General features: G+C 36.9%; 2 protein-coding genes across 2 annotated transcripts; one reads left to right on the forward strand and one right to left on the reverse strand.

The window, feature by feature from the left end:
- Positions 1–143: 143 nt before the first annotated feature.
- On the reverse strand, positions 144–3724 carry LOC137389622 (vacuolar protein-sorting-associated protein 25-like). Its single transcript, XM_068075681.1, has 5 exons — positions 3617–3724; positions 3340–3485; positions 2936–3078; positions 614–689; positions 144–480 (listed from the first exon to the last, which is right to left on the reverse strand). The coding sequence occupies exons 1-5, from the start codon at positions 3676–3678 to the stop codon at positions 365–367; spliced, it is 543 nt and encodes a 180-aa protein (XP_067931782.1). The 5' UTR covers positions 3679–3724; the 3' UTR covers positions 144–364.
- A 354-nt stretch (positions 3725–4078) lies between these two features.
- On the forward strand, positions 4079–13104 carry LOC137389900 (NEDD8-conjugating enzyme UBE2F-like). Its single transcript, XM_068076065.1, has 6 exons — positions 4079–4270; positions 7481–7601; positions 9492–9655; positions 10668–10829; positions 11376–11438; positions 12736–13104. The coding sequence occupies exons 1-6, from the start codon at positions 4214–4216 to the stop codon at positions 12784–12786; spliced, it is 618 nt and encodes a 205-aa protein (XP_067932166.1). The 5' UTR covers positions 4079–4213; the 3' UTR covers positions 12787–13104.
- Positions 13105–19109: the final 6005 nt, after the last annotated feature.

Consider the following 19109-nt stretch of genomic DNA (forward strand, 5'->3'; position numbering starts at 1 on the left):
CGAGTTGCTGCCATGTTCCTACTACAGCCATACAAGCATCTCTGTTCAGTTTTGCTCTGCAAAAGTTTAATCTACTTTCGCTAGTTTTTTAAATTACGTGTAGACGTAACATGTGAAGTGAAGGAAAGCCTTAGCTGCACTGGTTGTGTAGTTTCTCATTTTATTTTAATAATACAAAAAGCTGATGGAAAATTCTGAATAAAATAGCGTGGATGCTAAATGAAACATGTTGCATTATTTTAAATGCGACGCCTGACGTCATAAATTGAACATGTGGTCCATCTATAGGTGTACAATACAACTATATATTAAGTAAATCATAAGCAGTGCTACATTATTATGGTGAAGTTCACCTAGATCAAGATCAAAAGAATTTTACACCATCATTTCCTTGCCCTAAAGATATGAGTTCTGCCTTCCCAGTCGCTTGCAAAGTTTTAAGTGCACGGATAAGCAGCCAGTGTTCGATTCCATGAAACTCTAAAACGAATAAAGCATTCTGCAGTGCTACAATCATTTCCTTATGCCTCAAATTTCTACTATATTCACAACGATCCAGACAAAGTAACTAAAGCAGTCATAAAAGCAGTTTTCTAAGATGAATACGTATTACCTTGCCCTTCCGAATCATCGCCATTGGTTAATTCGTAAAGAGTACATACTGTGTTTAGCATTCCAAATCCCTTGACCTGCATGAGAAGTGTCAGTAAGATACAGGGGAATGCAAAGGGTTTAGCGGCCTAAAGTAAAGGTTTGCCAAATTCAATCATTTTCTTCCCTATCATCTAAGAGCAAAACAGGAAAATTGGCTGATTAAGCCTGAACAAAATTCATGCAACACAACAGCCAATTTTAGAACATATATATTATTGAGAGTTATCCATCCTTAGCCAGTTGACTGATTTCTGCATGTATTTACATGTAGATTTAGTATAGGTCTAATTATTAAACTAGTATTAAGATTATATTAGGTATTTTGCGCCATTCTTTAAAGTTTGCCTATAGGTCCAAGAATAATAAACATTTAGAGCTGAACTATTATCAACCTACAGTTTTTTGTCATATCTCTAACGTAAATCTATGGCCAGGTTTATGCCCAAACATAAATAATTGCATTCACTCATTGCAATCATCAACATGGTAGTTCCTACATAGCCAGTTAATAATAAGGTTCTTTGGTTTAGTATGGAGCAATAGTTTTGTATACTCATAAAATATTAGTAATGAACAAGGAAATGAGGCTATTAAAACTAGAAATTTCATCTGTTACAGTCAAGTAATTCAATTACTCATTTCGGCATCAAAAATGTTTGTGATGAAAGGTTCCTGTTGTCATTTTAAATATGTTACTACCCTGGGAGTCTCATACGTCGTGAGAGATCGTCATGTGTAATAAATATGTGCACATTTATTATTTGGAAAGGTGGTGGAGTGGTGCAAATGGTAGCATGCTCAGTTGGAAATCTGAACATCCGGGTTCAATTCTAGTGCAGTGCAATCTACTTTCCTAAGGCTCTTAGCGTAGCTTCGGCTTATAGTAATACTAGATGAATGCCCGGCCTTAGCCAGCTAATAAAAAAGTTTGGGCAGAAATCTTAATTTTATTTGAATATATGAAATTTACCATTCTAACTTATAAACTTCATATCATGAGAAAAGTGTTTTTGTTCAGTTAAAATACATTAAGAAAACAAACAAGAGTACATGGAAGTGTGTGTATAAAAAGGTTACTGTTGCAGCAGAAGTTCATAGCATTCAAAGTTTTGTGGAACGATACTGATACCTCTCAATACTGGTACAAATGTAAAAATGAGATATCGGACTTTCTTTGTCTGATGCTTTATTTGACCAAACAGGGAGAGAATGTAGAGATAATTCCTACTTCAGATATTACAAATTTCCACGTGAAAAGCATATAGTTTTCACAGATATACCAAAACTGGAAATATAAGTGTAACAGAACATTTGAAGTGAAAACGATACATTTGAAAATTACAAATTAAAATAATAAGCGCAAAAGGTAATATTAATCAATAAGCAATGTGCACATTTGGTGTGTGCAATCGCGAAAAGGATATACAGTATGTGCTAAGGGCGATGGGAATGATAAGAACAGCTTGGCCTTGAGGTTAAGTGCACGTGTTTGCATACTCGCAAATGCAGACATCGCGAGTTCCAATTCCAGTACAGTAGGGATTGTTCATTGCAAGAATTAATCGCTATAGCTGGACATATCAACAAAAGAAAAACGTTGAGTTTGTTAATATGTATATAGTAAATTATAAAGATTGGCAATCACAACTAGGACTCCTATATTAAGTCCAATTCTGGCTTCCTGTTAGCTTGCTAGAACAAAAAAATATTATCGCATGCTGCCGACATGTATAGCAGATGTGCTGTCAGCGCGCTACTCGTTGATTATAAGAATTCATTAATTTATAGCGGAGCCTACTTTGTTAAAACAAAGGATGCAAAGAACACCGATGCAAGATCAGTGTTCCTTGCATCCTTTGTAACATTGACAAAGTCAGACAAACTGACTAAAGATTAAAACATTACCAAACTACTGCGTCACACTTTCAACACTTGAGAGTGAAAAGGAAGTTCCTCAAAGTGCATTTTGATGTTCAAAAAAGAAGCCTATCTTGCAACTAGAAAAAGCGAGCTAAAGCAAAAAAGTAACTTAAAAAAGGGGATACTGTGATTTGATAGACTGGTCAAACTTTCGTTTGCAGCTTTAAAAAGTGGCATCACAAAAAGAGCAGATTATTTCAGTGTGTTAAAGCTACACTAGACAGCAGATCAGCTAAGAAATAAAAGATTAACAAAACGATCAACTAACAGCAAAAGTTTGCAGATTCAGCTCTGAAAGCAAAAAAGGAGAATATAGAAAGATTAAAAAGTCATTCTTTTATCAGCTAGTTGGCCTACTCACCCAATCATAGATTAGTTTTCCCCATTCGGCTGGAGTTCTCCACATAACAAGGCAGCCAGTCTTAGACACATCCTGCCACTCTACATGACCTTCTTTTGCAAGTTTGTCAAGAAGTTCAATTATATGCTCTTTGGCTAATCTACCTACAAATTCTTTTGCTAAGGAAATAAACAATCAAGTGTTTGATCACAGTTAGCAATTGCCCAGCAGATTCGTAATTATTAACCAATAGGTGAAGGTGGCAAGACCTCTTAGCCGTGTGACTTACAGAGCTGGGGGTGTTTTTATGATGCTGGCTAACAAATAATATGCATACTTCTAAAGAATAAAACTCAGAAAAAGTAATTTATAAATGCATTTTATCCTAATGTAGTCAAGCTATTCATGCATTTGTATAAGGATACGTTCAATTGATTTATTGTGAAACAATAAACTAGAGGATATCTCCGCAATGTCTAATTGGTGTGTTTTCTTATGCTTGCAATAAGAAAGAATAAGACTGCACCACGCTTCCTGTTGCTTTCTTCTAGTCTCTGCATTCGGTTGAATTCTACAAAGAAAATGGTCTTAAAGAATCAACAACGCATTTGTTATGAAGAGTTTATTGATGTACCAACAGATCATGCTAAGAAGTCGGCTGATAACTCAGCTAAACTATTACATTAATGATTGTATTTTTACGTGTAAAATGGTGGAAAATCGTGTTGCCACGGCCATGCAAAATCTGAAGAATCTCCTTCCATGTACGAGGTCGCTACTTTTTACGTATCAATCCAACATCTGACCGAGATCGCTGATGTAGCTCGTGAACCCCATATCTATGTACGTGTTCCGTATTTGTTTCGAGTTCAAAACGTAACGCTTTAGACTCGAGCTTCACAGAGGTCAAGACTAAAATAGCTTGTTATCCTTGTTAAGGTTCAATTCGTTCTGAAGAAAGTATTATTGGAGAAACAGCAGAACCGAATTACGTGCTATATTATGTATGCTTTTGACTTACGAGCTGAAAGGTTTATTGCAGCTGTCCCAAATTACTGTATATCAAATGTTCTATTGTAGTTATTCACTCGAGTGTGCTATCGTCAAATTGCAAATAAATCTGACGTTGATTTCACCATAGTTATTACAAAATTACGATTTTTAGTGCTTTTATATCTGGGAAATATGGCGGTGAAAGATGGTGTCCTACCTCCCAAACGAGATAAAACATCCGAGCAACCTTAGTCGAGTCCTCGATAAGCTTTTAACGTGTAATAAATATTTTATTACAAATGGTGCATGTGTACCAATAGGTTACTGTTTAGCACAATTCTCCTGCGTCCACACAAACAAAAGGTTTGAGTTTGCATTGTTATCTTATACTATTATTGACTATGTTCAGTTTGTGTATGTTTACTTAAGTTATATGAACTAATTGATCATTACTGGTTCAGACACTAGTTGCCACTAGTGAGAGTGTTAAGTTATAATTAGTCTCAATAGTTACTAATAAAAGATGCATCTTTTTTTCTACAGGTCCAACATCTTACATTCATAGAAACCAACAAAATTTTTAAATAATTATAATGGTTGCAAAAAGTTAAAAACAGCCAATCGAATTTACATGCAAGCAGCTGTCCTTGCGTTCATGTCTAGTTCTTTGCACATCTGCCAGCATTGAAGGATCAAAAGAGGATGAACAACCAGAAATGGCTGTTTTTTGTATGTTCGGGATAGCCTATGGTGTGGTCATGTGTTTAAAATATAATATTTTTGATGTTGTAAAATGATTTATTAAGTAGAGAAGATTATGCTTCAATGTGGTTTTGTAGTCTAGGTATACTCTCTGCATGTTGGAAGCAAAAAGGGAAGCAGTGTGGCCATTTCTAATTTCTCTCCTGTTATCTCTAGTGATTGGTACAGCAGGTGCAACAAATGAGTCAATATCTGCTTCTTAGTTGCATCTTTCTCCAGTCTTGGTTGCAACTCTTTCTAATTTGTTATTGTTGGTATGGTTTTAAAAACATTTTTGTCAGACAACAGGTTTCTGGCTGTGGCTATCAAATTAGGGCTTTTTTATACAACAACAATGCTTGGTGTTTTCGACAAGTCAAATATTGTACAAAAAAGGAAGCTTTGGTGATGAATGTTTTTGTTTGTGACTAGGAGTTTGGTTTTTCCTAACCTATTATGATTGGTCTATAACCAATCAAATTAGGCCTTTAAGTATATTTTTAGTACGCCTTCTTCAATATTGTTGCAATGAGAACACAGCACTGAGCACTGTTCATTCCTGTAGCAGAATTCTCAATATTTTATCACACATTGTGTAGCTTGCATTTTGAAGCTCCTGTTGAAAAATCTAATGTACATGTATATATTTTTATTGTCTTGAATATTTTATTTTTGCTGTCTTGAATCAAAAAACAGGCTTGGTAATTTAGACCTCTTGTATTGCTCAGTACAGACAGCTCGATACGCTATCTACTACACGAGTTCATTGCTTGATCCCTGCTTATCAGCTTAATCAAGACTGTATCAACAGGTTAAGGCCAGTATTTAGTGCTTCCGATTTACTAACAGAATCAGACATAGCAAACCATTTAAGCAGCTTCGGGCAGCGTGTTTACCAATGTTGAAACAAAATGTTTACAAAAAAGCATGGTGTCACAAGAGTTGTCATCCTTTCACAGCAGACACAACTCCAAACTGCTTCAACCCGCCAAAATATTATGCATTGCTTTGCTATAAAAAGCTTGCGTCTATTCATGCGATGTCCACATACTATGGTTAGTTCTGAGTACCTTCATTCCGACAACATGAGTTATTGATTGGCTAGAAAATATCAGAGAATTGATGTTCGCAAATCCATGTACTTTAGAGATGCATTTCATGTGTGGCAAAATACACATCACTGTGCTAGATTAGAATTTGCCTAAACAACACACCCGCTGATATTCTGCTACAAATGTATTAATGATGACATAATCTGTGCTAGAGGCCCACGGAATGACTGGTTTGCTAGGTTTTTGTCATGCTCTGCTGTATAGGTAACAATCATCTTCCTGTTCACATGTTTTCTTATTTGATCTGAACAAGAAGATGAAATAAAAACTATGTGCAACTTTTGCAGTTTTGCATAGTTAATAGATAAGGGGCAAGTCAATCAATAGAACAGTATGAGCCGATGATTCCGAATGAATCACATTGCAAACTCATATTTGGTGAACAGCTGCTAGTTAATTTACAGGTGAGGTGATCGTTTGACTCAATGTAACCTCATAATTAGGACTAGGATTGGGGTAAGTTAAGAACCGAAGCCAGAGTACATAAGTACAAATGCTCCATCCACAAGAGGGTAACTACCACTAAGTACCTATTTGCTGAGCACAGATTGGATGAGCGTCACCCAACTCGGTTCATGCAGGCATGGTCATTAGTCTAGTACATTCAAGCAACAATGAGTTCCCGTCTGACCTAAAAAAACTGCACAATCTAGGTTTTATATCAACAACTGGTTGATGTTACAGGAACCTGTTTTGCACAATGTTTGAGCACATTAATTCTTAGGTGGCTTTCAACTTGGCTTCCCAATATCAGTGTAAATTTATAATATGAAAAAGTTGCTCACTTTTTTGATATAACAAATTTAAAAGTTTTTTGGTGTTCTCTTTCACAGTAAGACTTTTTGTTTTTACTCACACGGTCAATACTTTGTAGTTTTCATGACTGTTGTAAATGTAGAAATCATGGCTGCAATGTGTTTTATTTTTAAGATATACGTATGTTCTGTTTTTGACTTATGCGTAACTGCACTGCAGTTTTAGTTCAGGTACCGCTCCTTGGCTGTCAAAAACACTTTTATAGTGTTGAATCTTTCAACCTTACTGATATACATGTATTTTTAACCTGCATGAATGTGCAAGCATGTTCTAAGTTAGCTCTGATGCACGTTCTAGGTCTAGCAATAAAATTAAGATACAGTACCAGCTTCTTTTAACCAATCAGTGACATAATGCTCCACTTACTGTAGATTTGAACTTTTACTATTTGCATGTAGTTGGGCTAAGATTGCTACAGTTGTAGGATTTTTTGTGAAGACCATAATCACAGCCACTTTTCAGAGCTATAGAAACGCCTATAGGTTCTGTTTTGTTCAGAAGACTTTCTCCTTTTAGGTTTTTAAATGTGAAAATAAAAAAAGAATTTGAACTGGTCTCTTGATCAAATGTAATCAGAAAAGCACAAAATGGAAGAGTTGAATGAGTAACATAGAAAATGGGAAGAAACTGCTGTTCAGGAGTTTCACATGTCATTTTTTAATAGAAAGTTATTATAGGAGACACAGAATAATCATTGACTAAGATGGCAATTCTACTAATCACAAATACTGTGTTACTAAAATCCAAATTTTCCTCATCGGTTTATTTATAGTCGATTGTCACCTTTTCTTTTTTTTGGCTTTTCATTTATCTGCAATAAGTTTTGTCTACATTATTGTAGACTCTGGATGAATTGCCTCTCATATGCTCTGTGTCCAACCATAGCATTGTCTTCGTGTTGAAGGTAGCCGGGCAGACCATGTATAATCTCCAGAGAAAGATTCGAGAGCAAAATTCTACAGAGCCAAAGCCAAACTCAGGTGGGACTGGTCGACTTTCCATAAGGGATTATCTTCTAACTCAAGGTATGCAGGAATGGCAGAGAATGAGTTCTTGACCTTTTTCCTTTGGCGTCTGGTGTCCTTTTAGAGGTGAACTCTATGTCAAAGGTTTCGCTTGTTGTGGTATTTAGGAACTTAGGCTAGTTATTGTTACTGCTTGTGTCTTTAGACTGAAGTTTTTAGGAGGCAAAGTAAAAGGTTTGCACAATGCAAACAGTACAGGGCGGATTGGAGGCATCAGATACAAGCATAACCTTTTGTCCTTGACATTTATTTAAATCATTTATACGATGAAGTTTTTGATATGTTCTCTATACTAGTAGTAAGCCCGACGATGCCCAGGGCTCTTTTCATTATCTGATAGCCTGTAGGTGAGAGTTTAAGAGGCTGTTTCTCAGGAACCAGACAGTTTTGAAACCAAATATTGTATCGATCTGGTGGAAGGCACGGAACATATGCGTGTGAAGTTTGGAAATCAGCCAAAAAATTCGTTCGGATGGAATCAGCCAAAAATGTGGAAACACGCAGCATATAGGCAGACTAACAGACAGACATAATGACAAAGTGGGATTTATTAATATAGATTTTTAGTGTTTTTTCAATAGTTTTAATTTTAGAATAATTTTTATTCCAAGTTGTCTTACACATCTTAGAATGACCAGGTTTTATTATAAGCTCTTTTTGATAAGTTCCATGTTTCATATTAAAACATACTGAGCCTCGACTGGCCAGTCACCAGGAGGTAGATGCGAATATCACACACTCCTCAACTGAGAGTCCACTGGCCAGTCACCAGGAGGTAGATGTGAATATCACACATTCCTGTTACAATTTAAAACACTCATATCCTTTCATGGTGACCAACAAGTTGGCTCGATATTTCTCCAGTTTGCTGTGTACACTGAGACTGGCTAACAAAGCTGCCTTGACTGTCTGCTGGTGGCTTGCCTTACAAGAATTCAATTTTCATGCACCGAAATGACCGTAGAGTTTTGGTGATCTTCTAATACGTATTTGTAAATATTTTATACAAAAAGATGAAATCATTTGCCGAATATGTCTAGGCATTTCTTTACTATCAATTTCATCGTTTTCATATTAAAATTAGTTAAGAATAAAGAATAATTCTAATTAGGTTATAACTAAAGACACCTGTCATTTTGTAAGATTTTTTAAGTCTCACAAAATAAAAAAAATGCTCTCAAATCTTTCTCTGGAGATTATACATGGTCTGCCCGGCTACCTTCAACACGAAGACAATGCTATGGTTGGACACAGAGCATATGAGAGGCAATTCATCCAGAGTCTACAATAATGTAGACAAAACTTATTGCAGATAAATGAAGAGCCAAAAAAAGAAAAGGTGACAATCGACTATAAATAAACCGATGAGAAAAATTTGGATTTTAGTAACACAGTATTTGTGATTAGTAGAATTGCTATCTTAGTCAATGATTATTCTGTGTCTCCTATAATAACTTTCTATTAAAAAATGACATGTGAAACTCCTGAACAGCAGTTTCTTCCCATTTTCTATGTTACTCATTCAACCTTTCCATTTAGTGCTTTTCTGATTACATTTGATCAAGAGACCAGTTCATATTGTTTTTGAGGGCACATTTAAATGCCCTCATGTTACTGTACTCTGGTGTATTACCATAACTAACCATTTTATAGTCTGTGATTAGTTATGATAGATACTTCGATTCATTGGATATACAGATTTATGTTTACTAAAGTTGTTTATAGCTTTGCTATTGTAGCGTCACCTCTCAATATTTGCACCTTGACTATGCGAGTGAGAGCGCTCTATGCCCATATTATTCCACTCACTAGACAGACTGTATCCAATCTATGTTCGCTGCCAAAATTTTGATTGGTACCTAGACTCAAAGGGGTTCTGTATGTCTTTAGAAATAGCAGAAATCAGGGAGCATTTGCCCTCAGGCTGTGCAATTGATATCGCTGATCCAGACATTCTGCATGAAATCGTTCTAAGAATATCACCCCAAACGGGGTATTGGAAGGAAGGCACATTTGTTTTTGCCATATCTGTCCCTTCCGAGTACAACATAATGGTAGGACTTAAATGTTTCCTTGCGTTCATTGATCTCTCACATTTTTTCAATGTTTATCAACATGAAAGTTATGAGGATCGTCAGTGTATCACACTTGTCAATTATGTCTCATACTCTGCATTGCATATCATTATGATGTAGGCTTTCTACAAATTGGGGGTTGCTTTCTCATTGTCAGTTTAAAATAAGTGCTGCCACCTGTCCTTGTCAGTGATTGATGTTTGGCAAAATGGCTACCATTTACTCTAATCTCTCTTAGTTGCTACTACTTAGCTTTTATTTCGTAAGTCGTCTTCTCTTTCAAACGGTTTCTTTTATTCATATACGGTACGCTTTAGACAAAAGATGTGGCCACATTGTAACTGAAATGCGCATATCTCAACCAAAGCACTATAAGTACATAAGAGCAGCCACAGGAGTTGAAACTTAACTCAGGAAATTAAAATTGTTCTGGCCATTTTTTCGGTCCTCCAACCACCCCTTTACAGCGCATTGAGTTCTGATCTCTGACATTCTCTATAAGCAGTCTCAATATGTTCATATGTTAATTTGTTTGTCTAGACAGCTCGTAATTACCCAGCATCATCCTAACTTGTTGGCATACTATTATGTCATGCCTTACTACCAGCTTTATATGCTCTCCTCAGTCTTATGAGAAGGGAAATGTTAGGAAAAGCGTTGAACCACAAATGTTTTGTGTCCACATTTTTAGCCTTTGATTACACGCAAAAGCTTAATTTGGAGTTAGCAGCTCCTGTCAGTGCAAGTTGCATGTGGTCATCGTGCTGTGTAGCATGTGTAATGAAAGAATATAGTCCTATTCAGAAGTATCATTTGTATAATCTTATCAATTAACTGCAAACTTTTCATATTGTTCAAGTTGTGAAATGTTTTGAGGTATCTAGTTGTGGTTACAAGATGTTTTAAGATGTTCGTCTCTAAGCAATTATAGTAGGGGCGAGCATATGTAGTAAGGGTCAGACGACTCTTACTTTCTGAAATAAAATTTCAGCCACCCGCGGTCTCCTGCAGAACTAAGCTCTGGCATCCTAATATAGATATGGAGGGCAACGTATGTCTTAGTATACTCCGCAGTCGCTCCATAGACTCAACGGGCTGGGCACCTACCCGCACCTTAAAGGATGTGGTCTGGGGTCTCAACGCCCTCTTCGGTGTAAGTAATTGTAACGTTAGTTTATAAGAGGATCTGTGGGAGATTATTATCTTTGGTATGGAATGCTTGTTCACTGCCTTGTTTTATTGGGTTATCATTATTCTTTGTTAGTGAGTTGATCGTCTGGGTCAATGTTTGTCTGTATTCTGAGGGAAAAAGCATTCTGTTGTTTCCTTTTCACATAATTCAGCCATGCTCTATCTAATTGTGCATTGCCATGCGTGAGTGTTGGAGGAGAGCTAGTCTCAAATACTGTCAAAGTGAGTTTCCAGCATATTACACAACAATGAGAATATAAAACTGATTAACCTGAGACAGCTACACCTGGTCCCACATTAGTCGATCATAGATTCATGTTTCATAGATTGGTTTTTCATAACATTCCTCAATATGTCTTGTTATTATTTCTATGAAGAAGTAATGACCATAATGGAAGATATCTGTAAAACATGAAAACCCGGTGTATCTTTCCTGTTAATGTCAGTAATAAAGCATCAGTTTATATTGTCATTGTATTACTTATTATTATGTATTTTATAACAATAGGATTTGCTGAACTTCGAAGACCCTCTGAATGTGGAAGCAGCAGAGCAATACACAAAGGACAAGGTAATAAGAACCTGTCATGAATTATCTTGAATTTAATTAGGTTTGTAGAGAAGGGGTGGGAAAGGGATGCATGTAGCTGTCAGGTAGGTTAGTTAGGGAAGGGGTGTATGTAGCTGTCAGCGAAGTCAGCGTAGGGAAAGTGAATGCCAACACTGAGGAACAAGTTCTCATCATTTCATAATATCTTTTGAAGCAGACACGGCATTTTCACTCGATGGCACGCGTAGTGCGTATCCATCGTGTTTGACTTGAAACCTTTTCACTAATTTATTTCCAACGATTGAACTGTTACAAGTCACTCCTTCATCCTTATAAAGGCTGTAGTCACTGTGAGCCAGTGGTTTGTATGGCTGACACTGTAAGTATGGGAGGGTTCTTTCTCTTCTTTTCTCGGATCACTGTTATCTCTATAGGCCCGTGTGACGGTATATACCTGTCCTCTTGTCAGCTTCAACCACGGTGTTTTGATGGCGCGAATTATTAAAATTTGGAGTTGTGCACACGTTGAGTTACTTTGTGATAAGTGTTTTAGTGGACATTCTCATGATGCAGACTAGTGTGGGCACTTTGTTAAAAAAGGATTTTTATGCCAGATGTCATAGCGGCACATCCGAAACTGCTCAAAGCGAAACAAGAATGATCGAAGTGTGGAATATGTTTGAAATGGAATAACTGGCGAAGCATTTTCTTGCGCGTCATTCGTGAGTGGCGTTTTCATCTTTCACAAACATGAAACATTTAATAAAAATTTGCGAGTAACGAAACCCGCTTGATTGGCGGATTTTGCCGTTTGCATTTTGCGGACGCCGCAAGTTTGTGGATTAATTGCATCATGGAAACACAGTGAAACACTTTTCTCAGATCACCATTCTACCATCTTGGCATAAATATGATAGCGCACACCACTGTCGGCATTCCTTCGCTATCGCTCTAGCCTTAGAGAAGGAAATACCATCAGTCTGTCAGGTCAATCGTGTTGAAGAGAGTCAAGCATCTGCCCAGGTACAACGGGTATGACCGGTGTGCTTGATGGACTGTCAATTTTGTGGAATTGTCCGTGTCTAATCTTGTTAAACCATCCATAAACTGGCCTGACATGTTTGTCTTGCTTTTTATTCACACGAAGGAATCGTTCCTGAATACCAGCAGACACAGGTGAATGGATGGGTGAGAGGGTAGCTAGACTTATCAAGCTATCTTGCCTCTGTTTTACTGGTGGGCTAACCAATAACCACCTGGAGGTAAGATGAGATGTCATCATTCTTTTGACAGCTCTATGCAAGTGTATGTTTGACAGGAGCTTTTCATAAGGAAGGTGGAGCACTACGTGACTTGCTATGCGAGCTGACAAGTATGACACGTGTCAATACCTCAAGATTCTGCTGCTCACTGAATGCTTGCTCACCCTCTCATGCATGTATTTTTGTAAATCTCAAGTCTTGAACCCGGTCTTATGTAGCTTTTCACCTGCAGACTTATTAAGATTTGTTTTAAATTTTGGTGATATTTGCAGCTGAGGTTTTTGCTTCAACTAAAACAGACTTGTTTTGCATATTGGCAGCTAGAAGTGTCTACGTATGCACCAGGCTATGAGTATATTACTTATTAGTTATATATGCGCTGCCGATTTGTATATTCTAGAAAATAAAAAAAGACAAGGAAGTTATATGGTGGTTTCTTATCTTTCTGTTTCTATCGACATATATATAGAATAGATATCCCGCTCTATTTGCACTAAAGATGTAATTTCCAAGTTCATGCAATAGCATATAGCCAATCATCAATTGATGTAATCATTTGAAATAAATTAATATATTTTATACTGCGAACTTATTCCTATGTTCTGCAAAGATAACAGTTGGTCTAGCATTAGCAATAAGCAGTTTAGACCAATCTTTGGCTCAAAGTTTACCTACGCATGAGCTGAAATTGTTTACAGCTTCAAAGTATGATTGCGTTTGAAAGGCTTCTTAATCTCTGATATCCTTCCATTAGGATAAATCGCCTTTATTACTTTCTATAGTAGTATTATTGGTGGATAAATTACGTCTGCCATCATTATCGTGTTTCAGAAGTTCTGAGCCGTTACAGGTTTTAGGAAGTTATCGTCTGCCCAAGCTATGAAAGCAAAAGATAAGGAACCGAGTAGGTGTTTCAATGCGTTTGATTTCGGTCTCTCAAAACTAATTTGATGATGCGGCAATCAACATCATAACACGTAATCCATCGTATTTAATGTATAATATGTGATTAATTATTATCCCAACCCATTTGCTCGCATTATAAATGTTTATCAACTTCTCTAACATCACCGCTTTGGTTTGGTTAGGTACATTTTTATGATAATTCACTTGTCATTAAATAGGCACTCGGGATTGGATTAGAGCTAAAATACGGCTATCATGTTTGGCTGAAAGTCAATTGTTTGAAGGATTACTGTTTTTCTACAACACATTTGGCGACAACGAGTAGAGATAAAATCGTAGTCTTGTATAGTTGCTCTCTAGCTATGACTAGAGCAGGTTCCTCATCACTGTCAATGATCTCTCAGCATAGCTAATTACCTACCTATATCTAGTGGTTGCATCATCTCTCATAATGCTATTTATTTGTTTGTCCCTCAATCTTGCAACTGTGAATCAACTATTTATGTTACAGCTATGACCATGTGTAGGCTATTGTGGCATTCACTCAGCTTGGGTGGTTATGTGAAGAACATTTAAATTTGCTTATCGCTTCCAAGTAGTTATGTTTATTGAATTCTGAACATCTTGAGCTCTAATCTGTTAAACGTGTCACCATGCTCTGTTAATATCATTTAGTTGTGTTCCTTGAAATGATTATACAGCCTTCAGTAGAGGGATTGGCACAACAATCCTTCGCTCAAGGCCTCCAAATTCATTCCTTAGCTAGACCGACGTCAAGTCAGACATCTTGGTGGAGTTGCTCCTGTGTCTTGTACAGGGAAGACCAAACCCACCCCTATGATGTTAGGGGATGGTCTTGCTGTGAACTGATTATGTTTTGTACTTCAACTCAACAGTGGGCTTGAGCTAAACATGAGGGTCTCGTCTAATAGGTCTCAGTAGCTAAACTAGTTTATTTACCTTGTTTACATTAAGTTGGCTGATGGCTGACTATACAATTTGATTGTTGAATTATGACTCGGGCTGGCACTTGCTACATGTCCTAAAATATACCCTTCTTACTAAGCTGAGGTCTTCATTAACTAGAGCATTGTATTTCAGTCATTCCTACCTGCGTAACCTACGTAACTCTATGAAGAGCTACTTGATTGCTAGGCAACCCAACAACAGCACTCAGACTAGGCACGCTGCAGACAGTAGAAATGCAGCAAATGGTCTCACTCTCATTTAATCATGCACTTGCAGGATTTTGTTGTTATTGGATTTGTCAATTGTTGAACAACTTCTAATGAGTCTCAGACAGACCAACATAAAAGTGTTATTTTTATTTAACTTGAAATTCACTAGTATCTAAGAATACCATGTCCTTTCAGCATATTCAGTGCCGCCAACGTAGAGGTATGCACCTCCAATAGACGTGTCACTGAGTTCATCTTGAAGTTTGTTTAGTACACATAAAAAACACCGACATATTTGTCTTAGCTGGATAGTTTATACCCTAGGACACTTATGTATTCGCATCTGACTTTCGCATCTAACTTTCGCGTTTTCGCGGAGTCATCCTTTCGCGAAAATTTCATGAGCGAAACTAAACTATCATAACTAATGAGTGAAAATGCGAAATTAAATAGCTTTGGTCATTAATATTCACAATAAAATCGTCATACGTATTAGAAATGCAGGCATTTTTCGTGTGTGGTTGGCTCATTGGGCAATTTCTGCTAAACTCATTATAGCTAATACACCGATTGAGCAGCATGGCAAAGAAAATTACGATAACAGGTTTTTTGGAAAAGCCAAGACAAATGAGGAAGATGATGATATTAGTTTAGTAACTGAATTTGTAACTGATGAGGATGAAAGTCTGGTAGGGAAAGTCATAAAATTTAATAATAATTATTGTAGTGATGAATTTTATTACCAACCAAAAACAATAACAACCCGGAGCCATGGCCACCGCGTGCTATAAATACTTGAGATCTCATATTGGTACCGCATCAGTCACAGCGGGAGGGACCTTGACGTCATTGATAGTCCAAGAAACAAATGGCAGCAAGCGATCAAATTGCATTGTCGATTTCGTCAACACATTTCTACCTGCGGTTTACAAATACAAACTAGTCGCAAATTGAAAACAATTTTGTAACAGTGAACTGGAACTGATGAATCTAATTATGTTTGTTCCACTGCATTTATTTTCACATCACTATATTTTCGCACTAATCAGAGCTGCGAAATTAAGTTGCAGCGAAATTTTACTCTGTATGCCACTCACGAAACTAAATACTAGCGAAATATAAGTGTCTTCGGGTAATCAGGAGATTACATTGGTACGCAATACGACATAATCTCTAATACTTAAATAACCAATATAGACAAATGAAGGTCGCAAATAACATTTTAGATTGTACTGCTAAGCAACTAAAAGGGGATGGTTGTTCATCATCCGGCAAATTTATATACAAGCAAATCCGTAAAAGAATGAGGCAACCTTCAGATGAGCCAACAGCTAGTAGTAAAAGCTTATTAACACTAAAGACTGGTTCATACTATTCCGCAGTATGTCGGCGTTAATTCCACAATAGATCAGAGATTGTCTGTCTTAAAATTGTTCGCGCTATCACAAACCCATCCGCGTTTACATCGACAAATTGTCCACAACACAGTCTTTACACAATACAGTCGCTTAACCGATGAAATACTAGACAGCAATTATTATGATTATTAATGTAGATTAAGCAATCTGCAATAGCCAATCACCCTCGCCGAACTGGTACACTTTGTACAGGATGTCGTGGATGCTCAGCAAAATATCGGGAAATCTTGACAGCAGCAATGTTTACCACATGACCTCGACGATGCCACCGGTTTATTATGCACATAGTCGACTACAGTGCCGAGAGGACAACACCAACAACATGTGGTTATGTATTGTGAACCGGCCCACCTGCACCATACTAACAGGTCCACAACCCGCCCACCTGCACCTTACTTACAGCCTATAACCTTCTAAGTTTATACAAGTGTGCTACGGTTTGTTATGCTAATATCTATATACACATGTGACAGTTTAGCAGCTACATGTACGATAATTTATGACTTTAGTATTTACGCAGACCACTTCACGATTGTCAGCTTCGATTGTCAGCATCGCATAAGCTGCCATCTAGCCTATAAGACACATTGTATACCTGTAATTCTATCGCAGGCAGCCAAGGACTCGTTAAACACCATCTTATCATTTACTTTTACGTAAAATATTTATAAATAAATCGAAAGGAGTTTAGATGTCATCGATAGATAGACGTCATGGATCTGATAAACGCTACAAGTAATATATTTGCCGGCATCGATCCTGAGAGGCTTTATTACTTGCTGACTAGGATTTTGGTCAGCCAGCAGCCAAAAAGGTTGTGCGTCGATAAAATTATTTTATAGTTGGATTTATCACCGGTCATACCCGTTGTCCCTGTATATATAGTATACAAATATACTATATATACTTCGTATATATAGTATATTTGTATATACTATATATACAAAGTATACTAGATATACTTTGTATACATGTATTTAGTATACTTTGTATATACTAAATATACTTTGTATACTAGTGGGCCTATAGTGCTTTGTATATATAGTATATTTGTCAAATATACTTTGTATATATAGTATATTTGTCAAATATACTATATATACTTTGTATATATAGCATATTTGTTTATATATATACAAACTATTAGACCATTACAACCCATTTATATATTACAAACATATATGTATATATATATTTGTATATCATAATATACAAATATATGAATACTTGAATATCCTTGTTTCATACCCAGGGCTGATACTCTGAAAGAAACACTCACCTGGATAGGCCCAGACTTGGATATTGTACCCCCAATCGCCTGGTTGGTCAATTTGGATATTGTACCCCCAATCACCTGGTTGGTCAATTTGAAATACACCCCCTAAACGCTGGGAGTTCCCTAGAGGGCGCCCAGGTTCCACGCCCCACGAAACATCCAATATGATTCATGCATAAATAAATAAAACAGAAAAAACCTACAAACAAAACTCCAACTTTATTTAAATACCTTTTTATTTCGGACTTTTCGTTTGTTTAGTATTGCAAAAACGATCGTTTTTTCTTTTGCAAATGGCTTGTTTTTTGTTGTGAACAGAGACCAATATATTGTAGTTTACTATTTGTAAAAAAATTAAACAAAAAAGGCAATTCGCTAACCATAAATCAATTTATAAAAACCGTTCGTGTGGCGACATAATAGTTGCTCTGCCCACTAGCGTCGGTATTGCAAAACGACAAAATGTCGCTATGCCTGCGAAAGGGTTAATAAAACTGATTCCAGACATCAACCATCAGATCATCATTTTCATTTACAAAGGAAAACATAATGAATATCAATGAAAGAAATATCATATCATTCGTTCTGAGTAAATTGCTAAAGGGTTGCTCAGATGGTGCAGTGTCGACTGTCTCTTTTCCCTTCTTTTCCCGTCATCAAGCATGCAGATTTTAATGCAATCTGCATTAAAATGATGACTTGAATTTCGGTGCAATTTCTTGGTATTACTTTGGCTGAATAAAACCTTAATGAGCATGGGCCCTTTTACTGGCTTGGCTGTGGAAAACCCCCTAAAGTAGCAAATTCACTGACAGTGCCCCATGATCTGAAACCCCCCCCCCCCCACTAAAACGTGATTTTGGGCCGAGGCTAATGGGTCTTTGAAGGGGCAGTATCAGCCTTGGGGTTTCATATATCTCTCATAGAGTTATTTCCATGTAGCCTAGAGTTGAAGTACTATTAACTCTGACATGAGCAGGTGGTTTCACCCTCCCTATTGTTAATCACCACCAATGCTTATAATGACCTAATTTACCACTCGAAGCACTGATGAGAATACTAGCTCGGGAATTTGGCAAAGTGGATGAAGTTGAGACACCCTTCCCTCTAATGGTTTAGAATTCCTAATTTTAACAAGTACAACAGACACACTAGGAGAGGCCATAAGGAGGAAGTGTGAGATACTGTAAATAATACTTCATATAAAGTTTATGACAACATCAGGAGCTATGGTTTTTAATGTGAAATAATGAGAAAAAATTTTTGTTTCAGATTTAGGCTTTTTCTTAAGCAGAAAATAAATGTTTGGGTTATCTTACGTGAACTGGCTGGGAGTGTAAAAAGACTACGGCTTGTAATGACCTGTCCTCTTCTGATGAAGAATAGATAAGTTACCTGTTTATACCATGTATCCGGTTATTACATCTGGTACTGGTTGCTCATTAATTCATTCATTCAGGTACAACATTTAACCTTATTGAAGCCCTCCACTGATTTATAATGTTGTCTTGCCAAGTGCTAATACGATTAGCCTTCTGATCAGAAGCAAACAAGCTAATTCTCATGGCAGATTGTGGCACGGATCTACCTTATTACCTGATTAATAATGTGTACAGTTTGATTTTTATATCTTCTTATCTTTTTATGACCGA

This window comes from Watersipora subatra, chromosome 3 (assembly GCF_963576615.1).
Source record: "Watersipora subatra chromosome 3, tzWatSuba1.1, whole genome shotgun sequence".
Classification (NCBI taxonomy): domain Eukaryota; kingdom Metazoa; phylum Bryozoa; class Gymnolaemata; order Cheilostomatida; family Watersiporidae; genus Watersipora; species Watersipora subatra.